Here is a 20,413-nt window from a genome sequence, read left to right on the forward strand (position 1 = left end):
TATGATCCAGCTTGCCATACACCAGCGGTTAAAAGCAACGGTGAGCTCCCTAGCAAACTCCACATGAGCCTCATTAACTCCTCTGGTCATCTAGATTTGTCGATACGCTTCCAGTAGCAACCAGCTTTTAAAACGGCAGCTTTAACAACATAGTCTTCACAGTCCAAAAGTGACAGCGCAGAATAAACTTCCTGAGCTTTGCCAGTCAGCACGCATTGTAAAAGCAGTGTGCGCTCTTTACTAGGCCAACGTCTTGCCTCTGCTATTGGTTCAAACAATACAAAGAACGTATCAGGATCTTGTTCATTAAATTTAGGGACTAAACGCAAATTACCAGCAGTATCAAAAATTTGAGAAGCACCATGAAGAGAGTCAGTTGAGCCGCTATTAAAGCCACCTTCCCTTATTAAATGTCTAAACGATATTTCTGTAGCTCAATATTGGTTTGAGCATTTCTTGTCTTTTCACTGTCCACTTCTAATTTCACACGCTCGTTCAATCAGTAACATCAGTATTTTTTCCTGTTGCTCAAAAGGTTAAAGTGTTAGTCTAACTTTTATTTTGATTGGCAGCAGCTGACATTTCCATTAATATACACCGTTCCATCAGCTTCGTTTTAAGCGCGTCTCTAACCGTACTGTCCTCTACTCTCCGGTCTGCAATTTCAATTCCATAAATCATCCGTATTTTTTAATAATTGATCTTTTGTAAACGAACAACATTACACCACTTGTTCCAAAAAGCAACGAGCAGTTACACCTAACAAGGGAACAACACACAATTCAAATTCACCACCACGGTTGAATTTGTTAAAAATCACTTTCCCCATTTCCGTAAACAGATCCCCATTCGTGGAAGTCAGCAATTAACCGCCTCTTGTCATAACATACACAAAATCCAATGTGGAACCCACTCAAAATAAATGTTAAACACCTCAAAACAATAGCGCTACACAAAAAAAAAAAAAAAAAAAAAAAACTCCGATTTTACTTTAGGTTAGTAAACATTACCGAAAGAAAACAAAGCGCTTTCCAATTACATAAACAGGATCTTCAAATTTAAAAAAGGACGAGTCCCCATTTGTCACGGCCGGCTCGCAAGCCGCGACAAGAGTCAACACGTTGGATAACGCTCAAAAAAAAAAAAAAAAAAAAAAAAAAAAAAAAAAAAAAAAAAAAAAAAAAAAAAACACCCAACATTTAAATAAGGAAAACTTAGGATAGGACAAGACAAAACAAAACGGTAGGATGATGAGCCGCTCGCAACTGAAGGGAGCTGTTTAAATCTGCCGGCAGAAGCTCAAACCCAGGTGTAATACTTCAGCTAATCATGATGTCACATCCTGCAAAACAAAAAGAAATACATACAACCAGCCAAAAGTATGAACCATACTACTCATAATAATACATACACACAAATTCTCAAATTTCCTGCACCTTCTCCTGTTTATCCTCAGGTTAGGTAAAGTAAGTAGAGTCTGTCATAAGCATTTAAATCATACTCACAAGACCGGTCCCAGAAGACTCCTCCATGGTCCGTTCTGCTCAGGTCTTGAAATCTTGAGTCTTATGGCAGGCGAGCGTATTGGTTATAATAAAAGTTAAACACATTACAAATACTTTAAATAAAAAAAAAATCGTATAATCTGCGAGCTCGGTCGTTCGGAGGCGTCGTGGTGAGGCTGTCTGGCATTGTAGAAGAGTGTCGCCGAGGTGCAGTTTTAACTTCGGGCTCACTTCTAAGTGCAACCCTCCTATATAGACTACAGGTGCAAGTCGACACTTTTTGGGAAAGCCCCATATAGCTGGAGACCTCCCTTTCAAAAACCTTACTATAAAAACACAGCCATCTTAGTCTGCTCTTCTGCAAAGACCCAAGATGTCCTCTTTGCACCACGAACTCAGCACTCAACGGTAACATTCCTATTCTTCAACGTTCTTACTAATACATATTTTATCTCTGGCTATACTTCCTTCTACTAATTTAATAAAGTAAATGCAATACCATGTTTACTGTTTATCTTGTAAATACTTATCAAGTAAAGGAATACAATATTCTGTGTGGTCTCTTCTTGATAAATCAGTAACATCACATTGTGTTGCATCACTCAAACTTCCAACTGACAAAATCAATACACACACAGTTGGATGCTGCCTTTAATACACACACAGTGGATGCTGCCCCTTTAAGAACGTCGTTTTCAGTGGAAAAAGTACTGAAAGTGGGAAAAAAAAAAAAAAAAAAAAAAGGCCATGTTGTTCTGGTCTAGCTGTTGGACTTCTGACGATTTACATAAGTTTTAAACGTACATATTCCCAGCGTGGCGAGAATGTTTTTGTTAAAAATATATGATGTTTGATAATGCCATGTAGATTGCCATTTTGGCAATTGCTGTCCTAATGCCTAAATGTTAATATTTTATGTTTGCTTTTCATTTGTGTAAACATGCTGTTTGTTGTATTTGGTTGACAGACACAAGTTTGTGATATTACTAAATATAAATGTTTGTGTTTACAGTTTGACCGCACATGTACGCACATTTCTAAACGACAAATCACAAAATAAGGTGTACAGTGTGAGTTCTGCACTACTAGAATAAAGACAAGAAAAAGTTCCAAGTTAAATGTTATCATTTCAAGGGTAATGTAGAAGATTTCTATTCAGTCAAAATATGGATCACATGCTGGCATAGGGGGAAGCCTGAAGTGTGTGGACACAGACAAGTTATCTGTAAAAGGGTCCTCTTTCTTTACCATGTGTTGGGGATGGGGAGCAAGTAAAGAGCTTCATCATAACATTGTTGGGCCCTTCTGTCCATTATTGTAAACAAGGGCAATTGTGGCAAGTGTATACAACGCTCCTTAACCTGTATAAAGCACAGCTGAAAAACGCTCCAGGTGTCATCTGCAGAGAGATACTCTGCTTTATTCTGTTGGTAATTAAAAAAAAAGTCTCTTTCGGCATCAAAACCCTTCGACTGAGTCTGATTCTCCATGAGAAAGAAAAGAACCACGACAAACACGAACAGGATTGGAAAGAAGCAGCAGAGTGGAATACCACTTGGGGTGGACTTTAACAAGCAACACAAACGGTGGCCACCAAAGAAAAAAGGTAAGCATTTTTGCTTATGCATTTAGTTTGTGTTGTTTGCCGGTCTGCCCTTGGTGGTAAGAACACTTCAAATCTGCTCCTCCAAATTTAGTGAATATAAGAAAAGGGTTTTAATTCCAAAAGAAATGGCTGCATTCGCATCGGTTTTACTGTTGGGAAGGCCTTGCTGGATAGCCTAAAGTGAAACTGGATTGTGGAGGCAGACACACATTGCATGCAATGGACTTTATTGACTGGGCCGGAAAAGGACAGCAATAAACAGGTAACCGATATAGTATAGGAATGATAGGAAGTGCGCAGAAGGTCTGTGGCTACTGCCCTATAAAAAGATGGGAGTTATAGGGAACTGAACGGACAGGCTGAAATCCTGCAGCGTACTGCTTTTTTACTGTAAGGAAGGGAATCAGTGAAAGAGCGAGTACGTGTCTGAAACTGTCTGGTTATTTGTCTGTGTATTGGATGGTAAAGGTTTGAAAAGAAAAAAAAAATAAATAAAAAAATAAAATAAAAAATAGTAATACAGATTGAATCAAGATCCTTTATATATTTTTGCCTGGTTGATGTCTTTGTGAAAGAAGGTGAGAATTTCTGAAGATCAGGGCAGTAGAACTGAGATCAAAGCATTAAGTTATAGAATATTAAACATTAAGAAATAAGACCAGAAAATAAATTAAAACAATTATAAAATTAGTTTGAGGAGTTTTGCATACTGAAGTGATTGTAAAGAATATAGAATATTAATTCATAGAAAAGTGAACGTGCTTTAGGACGCAAAATAAAGACTAAGATTAGAGAAAACAACGGTAGAATAGTTAAGTGGGGAAATAGTAAGTTGAGTTGCTGTATAAGAAATATAATTTAAGGATTATAAAAGGATTGTAATAAAGGAAAATATGGCACCCACCCCAATGCCATGTTCAAAAAAGGATAGGATGCATTAAAAAGATTAAAACAGGCAAGGAAAATACTGAAAAAGACATTTTCTAAACCACCACCATATTTGCCATAAGAAGGACAGTGAATGAAGGAATTATTTGATAGAGGAAAATGAGAACAAGGCAGAGAACTGATACCACTGGCTGCACAGGGACAATGTCCCCTGGGCCTCACAAGACGAAGGGCTCGAAGGGCTGTCACTCGCCTCCCAGATATCCATGAGGGGGCTGGAAAATGGATCAGGAAGAAAGGAAGAAACTACGGGCAAACTTTAAAGCATTACTGGCTAAAACTGTAGGAGGGGCAAAGACGGAAGAACTTCAATTAGCCATGCTGGACAGGGCTGTAAACTCCCATAATATGGATGGAACTATTTTTGATGTATTCCATCCAGCAGTGTGGCAGGCACAGATCTGAATACCCGATTAGACTGGACCCTAAATTGTTAAGGGGTGAAGAGCTGAATGAAACTGAGAACCCAACCGCATACGTCCAAAGACAGCTGAAAAGGTGAAAGCAAGAAACTGAATCCAGAGACGGACCCATTAATGGCAACTCTATTTCGACATGCTGTAACTGATGCTATGCCATCAGCAGTAAAGAGCAGATTGGAAGATGTAGTCTGTTTAAACTAAAACACACAGAGTTTTGTGACCATGCGTCTCATGCAGTGGAGCAATACAGAGGAAAATAAATATTCAAGCTTCAGTAAAGAAAGAAGCAGAACAAAATGTCAGTAACGTCTCCAGTAAGTGCTCTTCTGCCAACCATTCAGCCAAGCCCACCTACAACAGCCAGGGGCGATGGGATGGAGACAAAAGTCAGCACAAAAGAGGCCAGAAAGGGAGAGGAAGGACTGTGCTGGGCATGTGGACAGCCCGGACATAATAAAATTGACTGTCCCACCTGTCCTTGGCAACAGCACCCTCAGAGGGAAGGGGGGGGGGGAGAATTGGCCGCAGCCTAACCAAGGTACAGTGCAGGGCCCAGCAAACCCTTTGGGAGGTCCCAATCAGGGTTAGACACAGAAGCAGTTTATACACGTTTAAATTTACAATATGCCTCACATCTCCCCTTGTCTGGAAAATTTGCAAAGACAATAGGATTCTAGGGACAAATGCTATTCATTCCAATGACAGCTCCAGTGGGTCTACAAACCAATAATCAAAAGTATAACCATGCCCATCCTGGTCTCAAAACAGACTCCAGTCAATTTGTTAGGAAGAGATGCCTTATATAAACTAGGGTTACAAATTTGGTGTTCTCCAGAAGGGATATATAGACAATAGCAAAAGAAAAACAAATGATTGCAGAGCCAAAAACAAATGTTTATTGGCTAGGACAGATAGATCAAGATGCGAGACAGACAAATCAACAAGTGGGGAAAGTTTGAGGCTCAGATTCCTGAAGCACAGCTACCAAAATCAGAATTTCATTGCACTATGATATATGATCCAGAGAGGAGATGGGGGAAAAAAATAAAATACAGAAATGGCAGGAAGAAACAAAAAGGACAGCAAATTGAAATGGTTTCAGTATATAATAGTAGGTAAACAGGGAGCAGTTTTAAAGATGTACCAAAGGGAGAATTAATCAGGAAAACAGCAAGGACATTGGTCTCCATATTTACATGGAATGGTGGATGAATTTGTCCACCTGTGAAATCTGCACCAAATACAATGTGAGGAAAGGGATCGCAACACCAATAGGCATCTCGTAATGGACTATGTGGATATAAAGAGACTGCAGGGCAAAAGATATGCTTGTCATAATAGACAGATTTAGCATGTGGGTGGAGACCGTACCATCAGCAGATCTGGGAGCAGGAACAGTAATCAAATTTCTAACAAGTAGTAATTCCTAGGTTTGGGATACCATCAGAAATAAGATCAGACAATGGGTCAGTGTTAATAAAACAAGTATTGCAACATTTGAGGCAAAAAAAAAAAAAAAAAAAAGCCCAGAGAGGAAACAGAGACAGCATGTCCAGGGGTTCCAGGCGACCAAGTATATCTGAGGGCATTCCATAGGAAACAGAATGAGCCCAGGAGAGAGGGACCCTACCAAGTGGTGAGAGCTATTCTGACAGCAGTTCAAGTGGAAGGAAGCACGACATGGTACCATCTAAACCACTGCACTAGAGTTCCAAAGGAAAGGACGGAAAGAAAGAAACATGCAGGCAGACCATACAGGAGAAAGTGAGGAGCAACTAGAGACAAAAGATGAAAGGCAATCAGACACACAAAAACTCAAAGGATTAAGGAACAAATTCTCCTGTTCAACGCACAGGAGAAGAACGAATGCGTATATCTGAAGACCATTTTGTCTAATGCCTCCAATAATGCAAGTTCAAACTCCCCCAGCAGAAGTCAAGCTGACTTCCCTTCAATTACATTTTCAACCTTTGAACAACAATGATAATGATATCAAAATCATAGACCCCAGGACAACCAAGTCACGTAGAAATGCTGATGACCCATTTTAAGAACATTAATTGGTAATGCTACTGTTAAATGGAAATGAAAAAAGTCCCAGATAAGAAAAATGATTACAGAAAATAACCTAGAGGAATATTATGAAGAATGGCTAAACAAACTGAACCTAAGTGAGCAAATTCTGGATAAAAGTTCCAGTGCCTCAGATGAGAAAGAAGAGGTGTAAAGAGGAGCCATACCCTGGGTGTAAGTGCTAGCCCAACCTCTGCCCATGGGTGGCCCTCTACGATGCGTAAAGTGTCTCCAGAGTTCTGTGGCATAATCTAGGCATTGGTAATAAATCTATATGATACATTTAGTCACTACGTAGTGTTAACTGATGAGACTAAATTGTGAAGTTTACCACTTTGGGTAGAGATACATGAAAGGGAGACTTAAGTCTCAAAGGGGGAAAATGCAGAAGATTTCTATTCAGTCAAAATATGGATCTATCAAGTGTAATCAATGTGAACCTAGTCGTGTATATGTCATGGGACTCCATTAAAATCATGCCTCAGACACATGCTGGCATAAGGGGAAGCCTGAAGTGTGTGGACAGACACAAATTATCTGTAAAAGGGTCCGCTTTCTTTACCATGTGTTGGGGAGCTAGTAAAAAGAGCTTTCTTTATCATAAACACAAATCTGTATAAAAACACACCCGAAAAATACTCTGGAGGTCTCCTCTGCAGACAGATACTCTATTACCAACAGAATAAAGCAAAGTCTCTTTTGGCATCAAAACTCTTCGACTGAATGTGATTCTACGCGAGAAAGAAAGGAACCATGACAGTAACATACACAGAAAAGGAACGCCATCTAAATCCGTGGACCTTCTTTAAAATGTAATTTTTCATATCCAAAACTACACATGAACAATCTTAAAATGAACCGAATCACTCCATTAGCAAACAGTCTGGTTGAAGACTTGACAAACATTTCAGTCAAAAATAAATTACACATACAGTACTTAACAGAGGTCACCCCTTCAGATAAGTATCACTGAATAAGGTTAGTGTGGATCAATCCCCAAAGATTTACTGATGACTTCAAAGGTTTTGAATCACAAAGGGACACTTTACACAAGTTTATCCAGCAAGAGTTGAGCATCAAACCATACCAAACACGGAGGGAGGGAAAAAAAAAAAAAAAAAAAAAAAAAACCCCACACACACACACACACAACAACATTAAATGATATTATAAAAAGGAAAGAAAACCTTGTGATTCACAATTCATCATCCGTAAATACCACATCAAATCTAGCGCAACTCTGCATCAACATTAGACAGTGTGCTCCTTGGAATAAGCAATGAGGGAGAAACAAAATGCAAAAAAAAAAAAAAAAAAAAAAAAAGAAAAACTAGTCCGCCCAAAAGGTTGTTCCAAATTAATTTGGCCTATTACCAGTTTAAATACCTGGGTGAACTAAAAAAAATAAACCATAAAATAAATTCAAAAGTAAAACCGGAGCAACAAATGGGCTCCGTAGAGCTGAAACATAATACAATACCTTAATTTAACGTTAAACATAAGATACATCAAACTCCTACCCTTATAAAGAATCCAAAACGGCATATACAAATCCCTCGCCTATGAGCCTTAAGTTTCGTAGAACTGAAAAGCACATATTAAAACATATTATTCTTGCTAAAACACCAAATGTTAAAACACTCAATCTCAATCCGAGTCATACCCGTCTCCTGGGTCCAAAGACATCCACCTGCGAACCACGCGCAAACAAACAGGCGAAGTATCAGTCTATTTCCGCCGAAAAAAAAAAACACCTGCCGTTCTCGTTCCTACCATTGCTCTTTTATACCTAGCTAACCACACCCCTTCATTCATAATTTCACTCCTCAGACGTCACCTGACACACATAAATTGCATGACTATGCGATCGCAAATTGAAAAACGTTGAAATATTACAGGCCACACGTAAACCTTCGCCTCAACATTTGATATATTCTGTACACGATCTTCTTATCTTCCGTTCATGTAAAGTGCTGATTTAATCCTCATGTTTACATATTAATTGCTTGCAAAAAGGCCACCACTCACATCTTTCGCTTTAATACACACACACACAGAGGCAAACAAGTCTCATGTCGCGTCTTTCACTTTAAGACACGCACACACAAGGGAAGTGGAATCAATCAATCAATCATTTTTATTTATATAGCGCTTTTAACAACACAGGTTGCATCAAAGCACTGTACAGTATAATGACAGGGATGTATAATGACGAGAGTGACCAATTTCTTATTAAATGCAGAGACGGACTCTGTAGTCAATTCAACGATAGTCACTAGAAGTTAAGTGTCCCCAACCAAGCAAGCCAGAGGCGACAGCGGCAAGGAAACAAAACCCCATGCATACAGAATGGAGAAAAAAAAACCTTGGGAGAAACCAGACTCAGTTGGGGTCAGTTCTCCTCTGACCGGACGCCCAGCACTTAACTTCCAGTTCAATTTTAAACGCTGCTGTGTCAGGTAGTGTAAATGACTTAGTGTGTGTGTGTGTGTGTGTGTGTGTGTGTGTGTGTGCATCAGGATCTGGTGATTGGTCCACGGAGCGCATCTAGGTGTTCTGGTCTCTGATGAACATAATCTCTGGGTGCTGATCCACCATCTAGTCTGGATACAAACTGAAAACAGATTGAGAAAGAAACAGGACTAATATTAGCGTAGATGCCATTCTTTTTACGATGTCACAAGTACATCGTATTGTAGGAGTAGTGTTCCCCCAGCAAATCTAAGTAATGCAGCCTAACAATCCTTTAACGGATTTGAATAATAAAAGGCGTGTTGGTGTGTTATGTGTAGGCTAAGTTAAAAAGATGTGTCTTTAATCTAGATTTAAACTGGCAGAGTGTGTCTGCTTCCCGAACAGAGTTAGGGAGATTGTTCCAGAGTTTAGGTGCTAGATAGGAAAATGATCTGCCGCCTGCAGTTGATTTTGATATTCTAGGTGGAAGCGAGTTTAATCGCTAGGCTTCATAGAGCTGTTCATGTAGTGGATTTGTCGAACGGCCATCTCCATGTGCACTTGCCTTTGCTGTGTTTTGCCTACTTGAATGGGACTCGGCACGTTTTGCAGACGACGCTCAGGCAGAGCATGTGCGCTTTGAAACGAGGGTCAAAGGATTTGAGCAGTGTTTTCGTATTTTTTTTTATTTGGTAATTTTTTGCGCGCAGAGCGTTCTTTGCTGTACAAGTGGTCCAATTTGAACATCGTGACTTTGAAAGAAATTTAAATGCCTGGTTTGCGTCGATGCTATCGTGCGGAGTGTGCTACAGGACTACAGGATATCTCTCGACTGTCGTCTCCTGTGGTGCATGCTGTGCGCACGCCTCGATCCCTTTTGCCGCGATAAGCCTGACATTGAATCCTGCCCTCGACGACCTCTTTTCTTCTCCTCTCCCTCTTTTAAATGCCAGAGAACCGTTTCTTCCTCTTTACTTAGCATACAGCAACTTAATTGCCTGCAAAAAGGCCTCCACTCCTGTCTTTATCCACTGTATCAAACACAGAAACACACAGAGATGCAAGCATGCCTGCTGTCTTTTTTTGACTAGGTGTGCTTGTGTGATTTGTAGTAATAAGCTGGCTTAAATCTGTTCAGTACTTAGGTTTAAATGCCCAGCAGTCTCATGAGGGTTATAAGTGTTCCAATTAGTGCTTCTTACTCAGCATACAACAACTGAATTGCCTAAAATACTGATTGAGGTATCACTATAAATAATTCTACATGATGTAAAGAAACCTTTAAAAAGATCACTATTAGCCTCAAAAACTTTGATTAGACTACCCTAAGTTTTGGGCATGTTTACAAAGATGCAGGCGTTTTATTAGTTTTGTGAGAGTTGTGACAGTTTGCAACAATGGGTATAGAGTTTTTAACCACACTTCGTGGAAGCTTAGGTGTCCACCATTCATGTTTACTAGTATGTATTTCCATTAAGTTCAAAGTAATCTTAAAATGAAATCGATATGAACACTGGATGTGTGCACTGCTACCCCATACTTTCAGCAGTTAACTGAAATTAAAATTAAAAGAGCATTTTGAGATTTTAGTAGTAGCTGCACTTCCTGTAATTCATCAAAAGGACCCACAGTGGAGTGGGCTGGAGCTGTGTAACATTAAACAGTAAAAAAAAAAAAAAAAAAAAAAAAAAGGCTTTTTTTTTTTTTTTTTACAATCCTTTATATTATTAAGCATACAAATTATAATCGGGCAATGTCAGGAAGAGTATGTCTATACATACATATATCTACATATAACTACAATCCTTGCAGGTCATTTTTATGCCTAAACAGTGATAACTGTTGAGACGTCTCATAGGGTGGCAAAATGCTGTCTGAGGTTTTTCAGGATCTGCTGAGTGTCCACATGCTCAGGAAACGCATCCTCAGACTTCTGAGCGGCCATGTAGCTACTCTGAAGATCGCCCACCTTCCAGCGACACAGATAGGTTTGTTAAAATAAGCATTTATTTGTTATTTGTTTATTTGTTTATTTTGTTATTTTAGAAAGTAATTCATGTTGTGATTTAAAATAAAATGACAGAACAGCACACATCAGGGTTGAGAGTCATACCTTATCAGAGAGCGTGGCAAAGTTAAAATGCGGCTCATACATGTGAGGAGACAAAGAAGCAGCCGTCTGCAGAAAAGCTTTCGCCTGTGACAACAAAACAAAAGTCTTTCATTAGACAAGAAGCCCATCCTAACCCCAATCCTAAAGCACATCTGCATGTTTCTCTAGTAAATGTATTACAGGGTAATCAATCCTGCTTCTGAGGTGCAGTACTCTTTAATTGCTAACTTCCCTGTTACTTTTGCAACCAATTACCAGTTACTTAGTAACTTGTTCAACACTGGTAAAAAAAACAAACTAGTTTTGCAGTATAATGTAGCTTCTGCCACTCTGACAATAGACATACACTTTGAAGCAGGTAGTCTGTTATCAATGACAGTAGCTCAATGGAAGAAGTTGTTTGCATTAATAAATGCTGTGGTCTGTCAGCTATAATCACAAGTTTAACAGAATCTGTGTGGTGTTGCTTCGTTTTCCTGTTTCTTGTTTTTGTCCCTGTGTTTCCTTATTTGGTCATTCCTGTTCCTGTTACGTGATATTATTTAATTAGTTCCCACCTGTGTCTTTTCACGGTTTTAGTTCTCCCTGATTGTTTCCCTGTCCTTAAATGCATTCAGTTTCTTCTTTGTCTCTGTCGTGGAATATTGTTGTTTAATGTTACACGTAATGAAACCTTTTTGTTTATTCCTTTTGTTGTGTATTTTATCTACAACTGCAATACGTGACACTAAGAAAATGTTATTCCATCTTTGTATTGATTCATTTTTTTTTTGTATATTGTCATATTATTATTGCAAATATTTTTTAAATATTGTGATGTAATTTTAAGGCTATATCGCCCACCCCTACTCCTCACTGCACTATCGATCTCTTTACATCACATCTGTGCTTTTGTTTGTTATAGAAGCAATCTTTAGATTAAATACAGTATTCATTCTTTTAAAAAGATATGCAACAGTACATTTTCCTTAATTTCCTAAGTAGTTGTTGTGAGTAGTGTTGCTAAATGCTTTCAATTGAAAGTAGCTAAAACTGGTAGCTAAATGTGACTAGATGACATCATAATGACAAATTCGCTGATCTGTATACAGATGAATAGTGGGCAAGATGCTAGATATAAGTTTGCTATATTTGTCCTTAAACTTTTAAAAAAAAGTCTGGGAAAGTCACTAAATCTAGTGAGAAAGTAGCTAAACTGAAGAGGAACTGACCTGCTCGATGCGGCCTTTCCGTAGCTCCAACACGGCCAAGTTATTGTAAGCTTCACCGTGGTTATTGTTAAAAGCCAAAGCCAGTTTAAAGCATTGGTAAGCCAGAGTCAAGTCACCAATGCCCTGTGGAACAGAGATAGAGGAGAAAAGCTAGAAATATCCATAATGTATTATTTATTAACACAATTACAGACTGATCTTGATTTCTTCAAAAATACATTTCCATCAATTGTTTCTGCTTTGAGAACAATGATAACCCACAATACTTTGATAAATACTTTCTTTCCCTCAAAATTAATACACAGTTTTTTTTTTCCAAAACCAACTGATGTACACAAATCTACAATAAAAAAGGAAATAAAAAATAGCCACTTCTTTGTCATCAAGGTAACATGTAGAGGAGCAGTTAAAGCCAGGTATGCCTCTCATGTTTGGTTTGCATAAAGACATTCTTTCGAGGGATATCAGTGTGAATCAAACTTCTGATTGGTCTGTAGCGGTCAGACTGAGGAATACATGTCTGGGAGTCAGAGATGGTCTGTCTCATCTGGAGACTCTTATACTGAGGAGGGCACCAAGTGTCTGCTCACCACTGCAACGTGTCCCAGATTATACCAGATATCGGCCTGTTCCTCATCACTGGACACCAGGGCTAAAGCTCTCTCAAAGGACGACAGGGTCATATCATACTGCTGAGCGTAGAAACAGCACAGGCCTAGATTGTTATAGAGCTGGCAGTTGAACACCCCCATCTGCAGCAAACGCCTGGACAAGAACAGAGACACAGACATGATGCAGAGGTCCCATGTGTTTACTCAAATCAGGGCCGCTAATAACCATTCGTTTTTTCCTATTGATTGTATTTTTAATGGTTAGTTAATCCAACGATTAACATTTGAAATATGTGAAATACCTTATGACAGAAGCTTCTTACGGTTTTACACGTACTTTTTTTAATAATGTGAATGAAAGAAAAAAATAATCACCTGTAGAAGCGCAGGGCAATCTCTGGCTGGTCTGTGTAAAAATGATTACTGCCAATACAGGCAATGGCCTCCACGTGTGTGTTGTCCTGCTTTAATACTTCTTTATAGTATTCTGTGGCTGAGGTCATGTTATTCATTTCCTGATGGAGACAGGTAGATAATTACATAAATATGGCAAATTAATGTACAGTATAATAAATCAGATAAACATTAAACAAATACCAAACAAAAAAGACTAAAACAGAAATACCTCATGAATGCGCGCGATTCCCGTGAGCAGCGTGACCTCGGCAGGGAAGTGATCCAAGCCTTGCTTGAACACATTCAGAGCGGTGATGGGCTGATCGAGCCGCTGATACACCTGCACAGCACAAAGAGCTCTTACTGGGAAGTAATTACATGGAGCTGTAACACATCTTGACCTGTCTACGGTACCTTTGCGAGGTAGAGGTGAGTATCAACAAATTCTTGGTGTGCGAGCGCTGATCTGAACTGCTTCTCGGCTTCACGGTGCAAACCTAATCTACAAACGCAACCGGTTGATTGGAAATTATCATTAAAACACAAACAAATAAGCTCTCTTCAAAGAATAGTACACCAATAATGGACATTTGCTAAAATTGTGCTCACCCTCCAGTATTAGGATAAATTTGTTTCTTCATCAACAAAGGTTTCATATTGTCATCTTTTTGGAGTTTTATTTTAGGTGTTGATTTCCAAAAGAATATATATTTGTGGTGCAAGTACAAAAAAAACCCATCTCAATATGTTTTACAGCTCTCTCAGAAGCTCTGCCAAAAACAGATCTGTTGGTTTTGACCTGTCTAATTAATCTAATTCGTTAAATGTGCTGATTATTTTTAATGATTGTGATTAAATACTGATTATTGAGGTCCATATCCGCCCGTCTTCCATGTCGCATTTACCGAGAACGTAGGGGTTGGATGATTAGGCTACCGATGTACAACAGTGCTATCGGAGTAAAAAGTTTAGGAGAACGTTCTTGCGAATTTAGGAACTTCTATAGAATGTTCCCTATTGGTTAGCCAGGAAAGTTTATATAACATAAGTAGAATGTTCCCTGTAGGTGAAGGGAATGTTCCGGGAACCTGCCATGATGATTCTGGGAACGTTCTTTTCGACATGTTTCCGTGTTGTTGTTGCTCAGTGATGTCATGGGCGGTGGGCGGTGCCTGACTAGACATATCTTTTATTTAATTTCTTCAACATTCAAAAGTTTATTTTTTATACTTGATTCATTAAAATTGATCAGATTGTCAAATTTCAAAATGCATGAAAAATTACAAAAACTGGAACTATTTTAAAGAATATTTATTTTTAATGTTTTTTCTAATGGTAACATATAGATAGTTTTAGAAATAAATTCACAATAATTGAGCAGTTGTCCACTTCCAGTAAAACGAATGTCTCTCTATGGCCCTCTGCTGGTCAACACAATTACTTTCCTAAACTGTAACCACTTTAGGTCTGTCTCTAACCAGCAGATGCCAGAATTCTACACCCAGCACCAAGGTCAACATCCAGAAACAACTTAAATTAAACTTAGGACATCATTTAAGTGTTTTTTTTCTATTTCTCATGCAAGCTAATAATATAATTGGGGAATTTAGTGGTAAATTGTAAAAAAAACTATAATAAGTAAAAATTATAAATACGAAAGAAGGAAATTTCATATTTCAAATGTTTTAATAAATTTTAATTTTTTTCTTTATAGATGTAAAACCTTAAACATTTAATACATTTATGTTAAATTAATTAGACAGTTTTTGTTTAATACAATTTAACCTGACTATTAAAAAGGAGTCGTGCTTATGGGAGAGCACACTTCTATATATTCATCATGCTCTTAACTTGCGTGCTTCACTTATATATTCACTGTCTCTCACCTGTAATAGCATTTTCCCAGCTGTACTTTCCACCACCAGTCTTTGAACTGAGCATGTTCTGTGGCAAGAGCAGCCAGATCTAATGCCTGAAACAGACGAGATGGAAAATGATACACAGCAAACAGCTTTTACAACAGAATGACAGACGTACTTACATTTTTTACATCGTTTTCATGATGGAAGACGTATTCAAACAAGGTCTTGTACATGAGAGTCAGAGACAAGAGTGGGAAGAGTTTAGAAAATCAAAACAAGTTCTTCTAAGACAAGAACACATTTGTGTTTTAGGACAACTTTGATGAAAAGATTTGATCTATTTAAATGTTGATTAGTGTACGATGGCATATTAAGATGCTTAATACACACAGCTATTACATTAGATCATAATTAAAAGGAACCACCTGTTCACATTGAGTTTTTCAAGATATATGAAAAGGTTTTACTTGTAGTTTTTCAATTAGGTTAAAATACCTTGGACAAGTTCGGTCTCTTGGCATACTTTGCCAAGTTTAACCTAGACAGATTAATGAATGGTCCATCTGGATTTGTGAGCATGGAAGCCTGATTTGGTAACAAAAAAAAAGAAAGTTAGACGCTTTAGTTTAAGGTGTTTGCAGGCATTACAGATCACTGCACATACTGTCTGTAGTCCATAAAATCTGTTCTGAAGAACAACACAGCACCTTACCGTTCCCATCCTGACAAATCTGCCGGAAGCACTGGTGACGGGTCGGGCCGTGCTGGCCGTGCGGGGCGTTCTGATGGCCTGCTCCATAGTTTCTGGTCTACCAGAGAGAGTGCTGGGCCTCACAAACCCTGTGATGGGACGCCCTGACTGGGTCATCGGCCTACGACACGTCACACCGTTAAATATCCCAACGAGGAATAGAGCCTCATTACAGCGCTAAACAACTACACATTATAGTTAGTTTGACAACAGATATGTAAACTCTCATATCGAACAGCAAAAGCCCAAACTAGCAAGCAATGCATTTGTGTCCAAATTAAGCCATGCTTTGATTCTGATTACTGTTTGAATTCTGTATAAAGGTGAAAGCTGAAAATATACTTCATACACTCATCAGTAAACACTCATTCTTTAAACGTTACATTTATCAAAGTCTTGTTATCGTTTATTGTGAATATATTTGTATCGCGATAAATAAATATCGCAGTTACTACAATTTATTTGGCGCAGTCGGCAGGATTCTTGCTCCTAATGGCATTATTACTATTGTTTTTTTTTGGGGCTTACACTTTTCTATGTAGATTGTTTGCTTGTTTTCTTTGTTTTCTTTAGAAGGTGGGAGAACAGTGGTCAAGGATTCCAGTGGATGGTCATCGTGGTCAAGCCTGAAGAAAACTGCAATCTTCTACTGCATTTTTTTTTCTCTTTTTCTTTTCTTTTTTGAACATTGTTTTGAATTTGTTTGTTTTTTTCCTCCCACCTTCATTTATTTTTTTGTATTTTGAGTGTGACCCATGTTTTCTTGTATTTTTATTTGACAAATCTGTTGCGCTCCCGTGAAGCCTTGACATATAGTCTTGCTCAGTGTGATTACAGAAGAGGGGTATATTCACTTCCATATGCACAAGTGTGGGGTGCCAAGAGTGTATACATTTTTTCTTTTTTTTGTATGAGTCCGTGTGCTGTGTAAGTCAATTGTAATTTCTTTTGGGTTTGTGTTTTCTCTTTTTATTTTTTTGTTATTGTAGTGTTTGGTATGGTTTTGGAAGTGTTACCCTTTAAACTTTTGTATTTCCAGCCCATATGAGCATCGCTTGTCAGCTGCTGAGCAAACTCAGATACGAATAATCTATTGTATTTAATAAAGTGATTTGAGATTTATAGTAATATCGCCTGGAGTACATTCATTTAATTGGATAGCCGTGCGGGACCCCCTTATTTGTGGCCTTGGGATCTCCTACCCAGAGTAAATTGGAGTGGCGTAGTCAAAGATAGTCTCAACAAAGATAAACACATTTAATCGCCCCATCATATTTGGCATATTTAGCAGTTGTAGTTTATCTATAATATACATCACATCACAGGATGTTTACTCTACTGATCATTATATTGATACTGATTTACACTACCTGACACAGCTGCGTTTAAAATTGAACAGGAAGTTAAGTGCTGGGCGTCCGGTCAGAGGAGAACTGACCCCAACTGAGTCTGGTTTCTCCCAAGGTTTTTTTTTCTCCATTCTGTATGCATGGGGTTTTGTTTCCTTGCCGCTGTCGCCTCTGGCTTGCTTGGTTGGGGACACTTAACTTCTAGTGACTATCGTTGAATTGACTACAGAGACCGTCTCTGCATTTAATAAGAAATTGGTCACTCTCGTCACTATACATCCCTGTCATTATACTGTACAGTGCTTTGATGCAACCTGTGTTGTTAAAAGCGCTATATAAATAAAAATGATTGATTGATTGATCGTTTTTACACACACACACACACACACACACACCGTGTCTACAGCTAAAGTCGGTCCACACCGGACGAAACTGATACTCTAATTACTACAACAGTGCAGCTAGTAATTACGTCTTCAGGCTTCAGTCATTTAAAGAGTCGGAGAAAGCAGATGAGGCCGAACCTGACCGCTGGAGTGGGCGCTCCTCCCTGACTCGTTCCTGGGAGCCTCAGTGATGTTCCTGGACCTGATGAAACCAAAACAAGAGCAGACAGAATGGAGAAACATACCTTTTTCACAGATGTCTGTGGCTTATAGACAGTAAGCACAGTTCTTGTATCGCTGTCCAATACAGACCTTCATCATCAGTTAGGAACCTAGGTGTGCTGTTTGACCGCAATCTTTCCTTTGAAAATCATGTTTCTAGCATCTGTAAAACTGCGTTTTTCCATCTTAAAAATATATCTAAATTACGACCTATGCTTTCAACCTCTAATGCAGAGATATTAATTCATGCGTTTATGACCTCAAGGTTAGATTATTGCAATGCTTTATTGGGTGGTTGTTCTGCACGCTTAATAAACAAACTTCAGCTAGTCCAAAACGCAGCAGCCAGAGTCCTTACTAGAACTAGGAAGTATGATCACACACCGGTTCTGTCAACACTGCACTGGCTCCCTATCAAACATCGAATAGATTTTAAAATCTTATTAATTACCTATAAAGCCCTGAATGGTTTAGCTCTCAATACTTGAGCGAGCTCTTATCACATTATAGTCCTGCACGTCCGCTCGCGCTTCTCAAAACTCTGGCCATTTGATAATACCTAGAATATCAAAATCAACTGCGAAGGGCAGATCATTTTCCTATCTAGCACCTAAACTCTGGAACAATCTCCTAACTGTGTTCGGGAAGCAGACACACTCTGCCAGTTTAAATCTAGATTAAAGACACATCTTTTAACTTAGCCTACACATATACACCAACACACCTTTTTATTATTCAAACCGTTAAAGGATTTTTAGGCTGCATTACTTAGATTTGCTGGAACCGAAACACTACTCCTCGATGTACTTGACATCGTAAAAAGAATGGCATCTACGCTAATATTAGTCCTGTTTCCTTCTCAATCTGTTTTCACAGTTTGTATCCAGACTAGATGGTGGATCAGCACCCAGAGATTATGTTCATCAGAGACCAGAACACCTAGATGCGCCCGTCGACAGATCACCAGATCCTGATGCACACACACACACACACACACACACAAAGTCATTTACACTACCTGACACAGCAGCGTTTAAAATTGAACTGGAGTTAAGTGCTGGGCGTCGGTCAGAGGAGAACTGACCCCAACTGAGTCTGGTTTCTCCCAAGGTTTTTTTTCTCCATTCTGTATGCATGGGGTTTTGTTTCTGCCGCTGTCGCCTCTGGCTTGCTTGGTTGGGGACACTTAACTTCTAGTGATTATCGTTGAATTGACTACAGAGACCGTCTCTGCATTTAATAAGAAATTGGTCACTTTCGTCATTATACATCCCTGTCATTATACTGTACAGTGCTTTGATGCAACCTGTGTTGTTAAAAGCGCTATATAAATAAAAATGATTGATTGATTGATTGATAGACCTGGAGCAACTGAGCTGCAATATATACTAATATACCTGACTCGACCGGCTGAGGTGTCAATGAAATACTCACGTGCCACCTGAGCGATGGAGCTCTCGTCCAACATCATATCAGCGATGCCTTCCTGATCCACCTCCACCTCATCAATGTACACCATCTCCGTCAGAGCTCTCGTCTTCAAGCTCCACGCCGCCTACAAACCAGCGGAGCACATCAGCTTCAGCTTTCAGCACAACAGAAGACCATCCAGAGTTACAGTCAAAAGGAGAAGATGAAGTACTTGAAAAATGAGCAGAAGCGGAAGCTAACAGAGGGATTACTGAACAAATAGTATGGGATAGTATAATAGTATTGAGAATGAAGCACAGGGAGTGACATACAGGAAGTATTAAGGACATAATAATTATTGATTATATTACTATAATAAGGAGCAATTGATGAGCTTCATGAAAATGTTACAAACAATTACCTCAGAAACATGACAAGTACCAGGCTCCTTGGCAAACACAGTAATAGGAAGAGCGTGAACATTTCAGTTCAGACAATGATGTGAAGCAGCACATAAATCAATAAAACACGTCTGTATGCATTCCAAGAAGCTTAATAAACAACTTCATATCGCTATAGGTCAGGAAACTTTTGGAATTCAGAATCTGTGTTACACTGAGTGAGAATAATGCGCTTATGAGCGCTAATCTCCCTCAGCTAACCGCTAGCTGCTCACTGACCTGGTCATACGGGCTTTCTGACAGGAGCTTCGAGCAGATGTCCGAGCATCTCTGGAACTTCCGCCTCCTGCAGCTGCTCCAGGCCAGAAACAGCGGGTCCATGGTGACCGTCACCTCCATCTGTGCCGCTGACAAACCGACGAAAGTTACCGAGAAACGACACAGACTGCTCGACCGGAGCCGACGCTTCGCTGACGTCAGAACGCGTCACGTAACCCTGACAACGCCGGATACAGCACGTGCGGAACAAAACACAACACAGCAGCCCAACATTTTTCACACAATCCACTCGAAGTAACACCTCGACTCTTTCTAAATGATTTGCAATAAAACGTTGGCGGATAATGAAAATATTTTTTTTGTTTTTTTTTTTACTTTTAATCATTTCAGATGGGGAGTCAACACGATTCCCGC

The 20,413-nt window shown here is 39.1% G+C and overlaps 1 protein-coding gene across 3 annotated transcripts; it reads right to left on the reverse strand.

Annotated features, from left to right (window-relative positions):
- Positions 1-9,676: 9,676 nt before the first annotated feature.
- Positions 9,677-20,201, reverse strand: ttc8 (tetratricopeptide repeat domain 8). 3 transcript variants are annotated; one of them, XM_043263553.1, is made up of 14 exons: positions 20,000-20,201; positions 19,344-19,464; positions 17,826-17,889; positions 15,914-16,073; positions 15,697-15,786; positions 15,381-15,425; positions 15,226-15,311; positions 13,754-13,841; positions 13,569-13,679; positions 13,319-13,458; positions 12,923-13,097; positions 12,333-12,455; positions 11,122-11,205; positions 9,677-10,977 (listed from the first exon to the last, which is right to left on the reverse strand). In XM_043263553.1, exons 1-14 carry the CDS (start codon positions 20,117-20,119, stop codon positions 10,861-10,863), a joined length of 1,524 nt encoding a protein of 507 aa, XP_043119488.1. In that variant the 5' UTR covers positions 20,120-20,201; the 3' UTR covers positions 9,677-10,860. The 3 variants fall into 3 exon arrangements, with proteins under 3 accessions (XP_043119488.1, XP_043119490.1, XP_043119489.1); XM_043263555.1 differs by lacking the exon at positions 20,000-20,201 and adding an exon at positions 19,741-19,764; XM_043263554.1 differs by lacking the exon at positions 15,381-15,425.
- Positions 20,202-20,413: the final 212 nt, after the last annotated feature.

Source organism: Puntigrus tetrazona, chromosome 17 (genome assembly GCF_018831695.1).
Source record: "Puntigrus tetrazona isolate hp1 chromosome 17, ASM1883169v1, whole genome shotgun sequence".
Classification (NCBI taxonomy): Eukaryota; Metazoa; Chordata; class Actinopteri; order Cypriniformes; family Cyprinidae; genus Puntigrus; species Puntigrus tetrazona.

Excerpts from the sequence above, each read along its gene's own strand:
- ttc8 (XM_043263553.1), bottom strand. The coding sequence starts at position 20,119 with ATGGAGGTGACGGTCACCATGGACCCGCTGTTTCTGGCCTGGAGCAGC. Across the intron at positions 16,074-17,825 it reads GCGCCCACTCCAGCGGTCAG|GCCGATGACCCAGTCAGGGC; the intron begins GTTCGGCCTCAT and ends GACGTGTCGTAG. Across the intron at positions 13,098-13,318 it reads ATTGCCCTGCGCTTCTACAG|GCGTTTGCTGCAGATGGGGG; the intron begins GTGATTATTTTT and ends GTTCTTGTCCAG.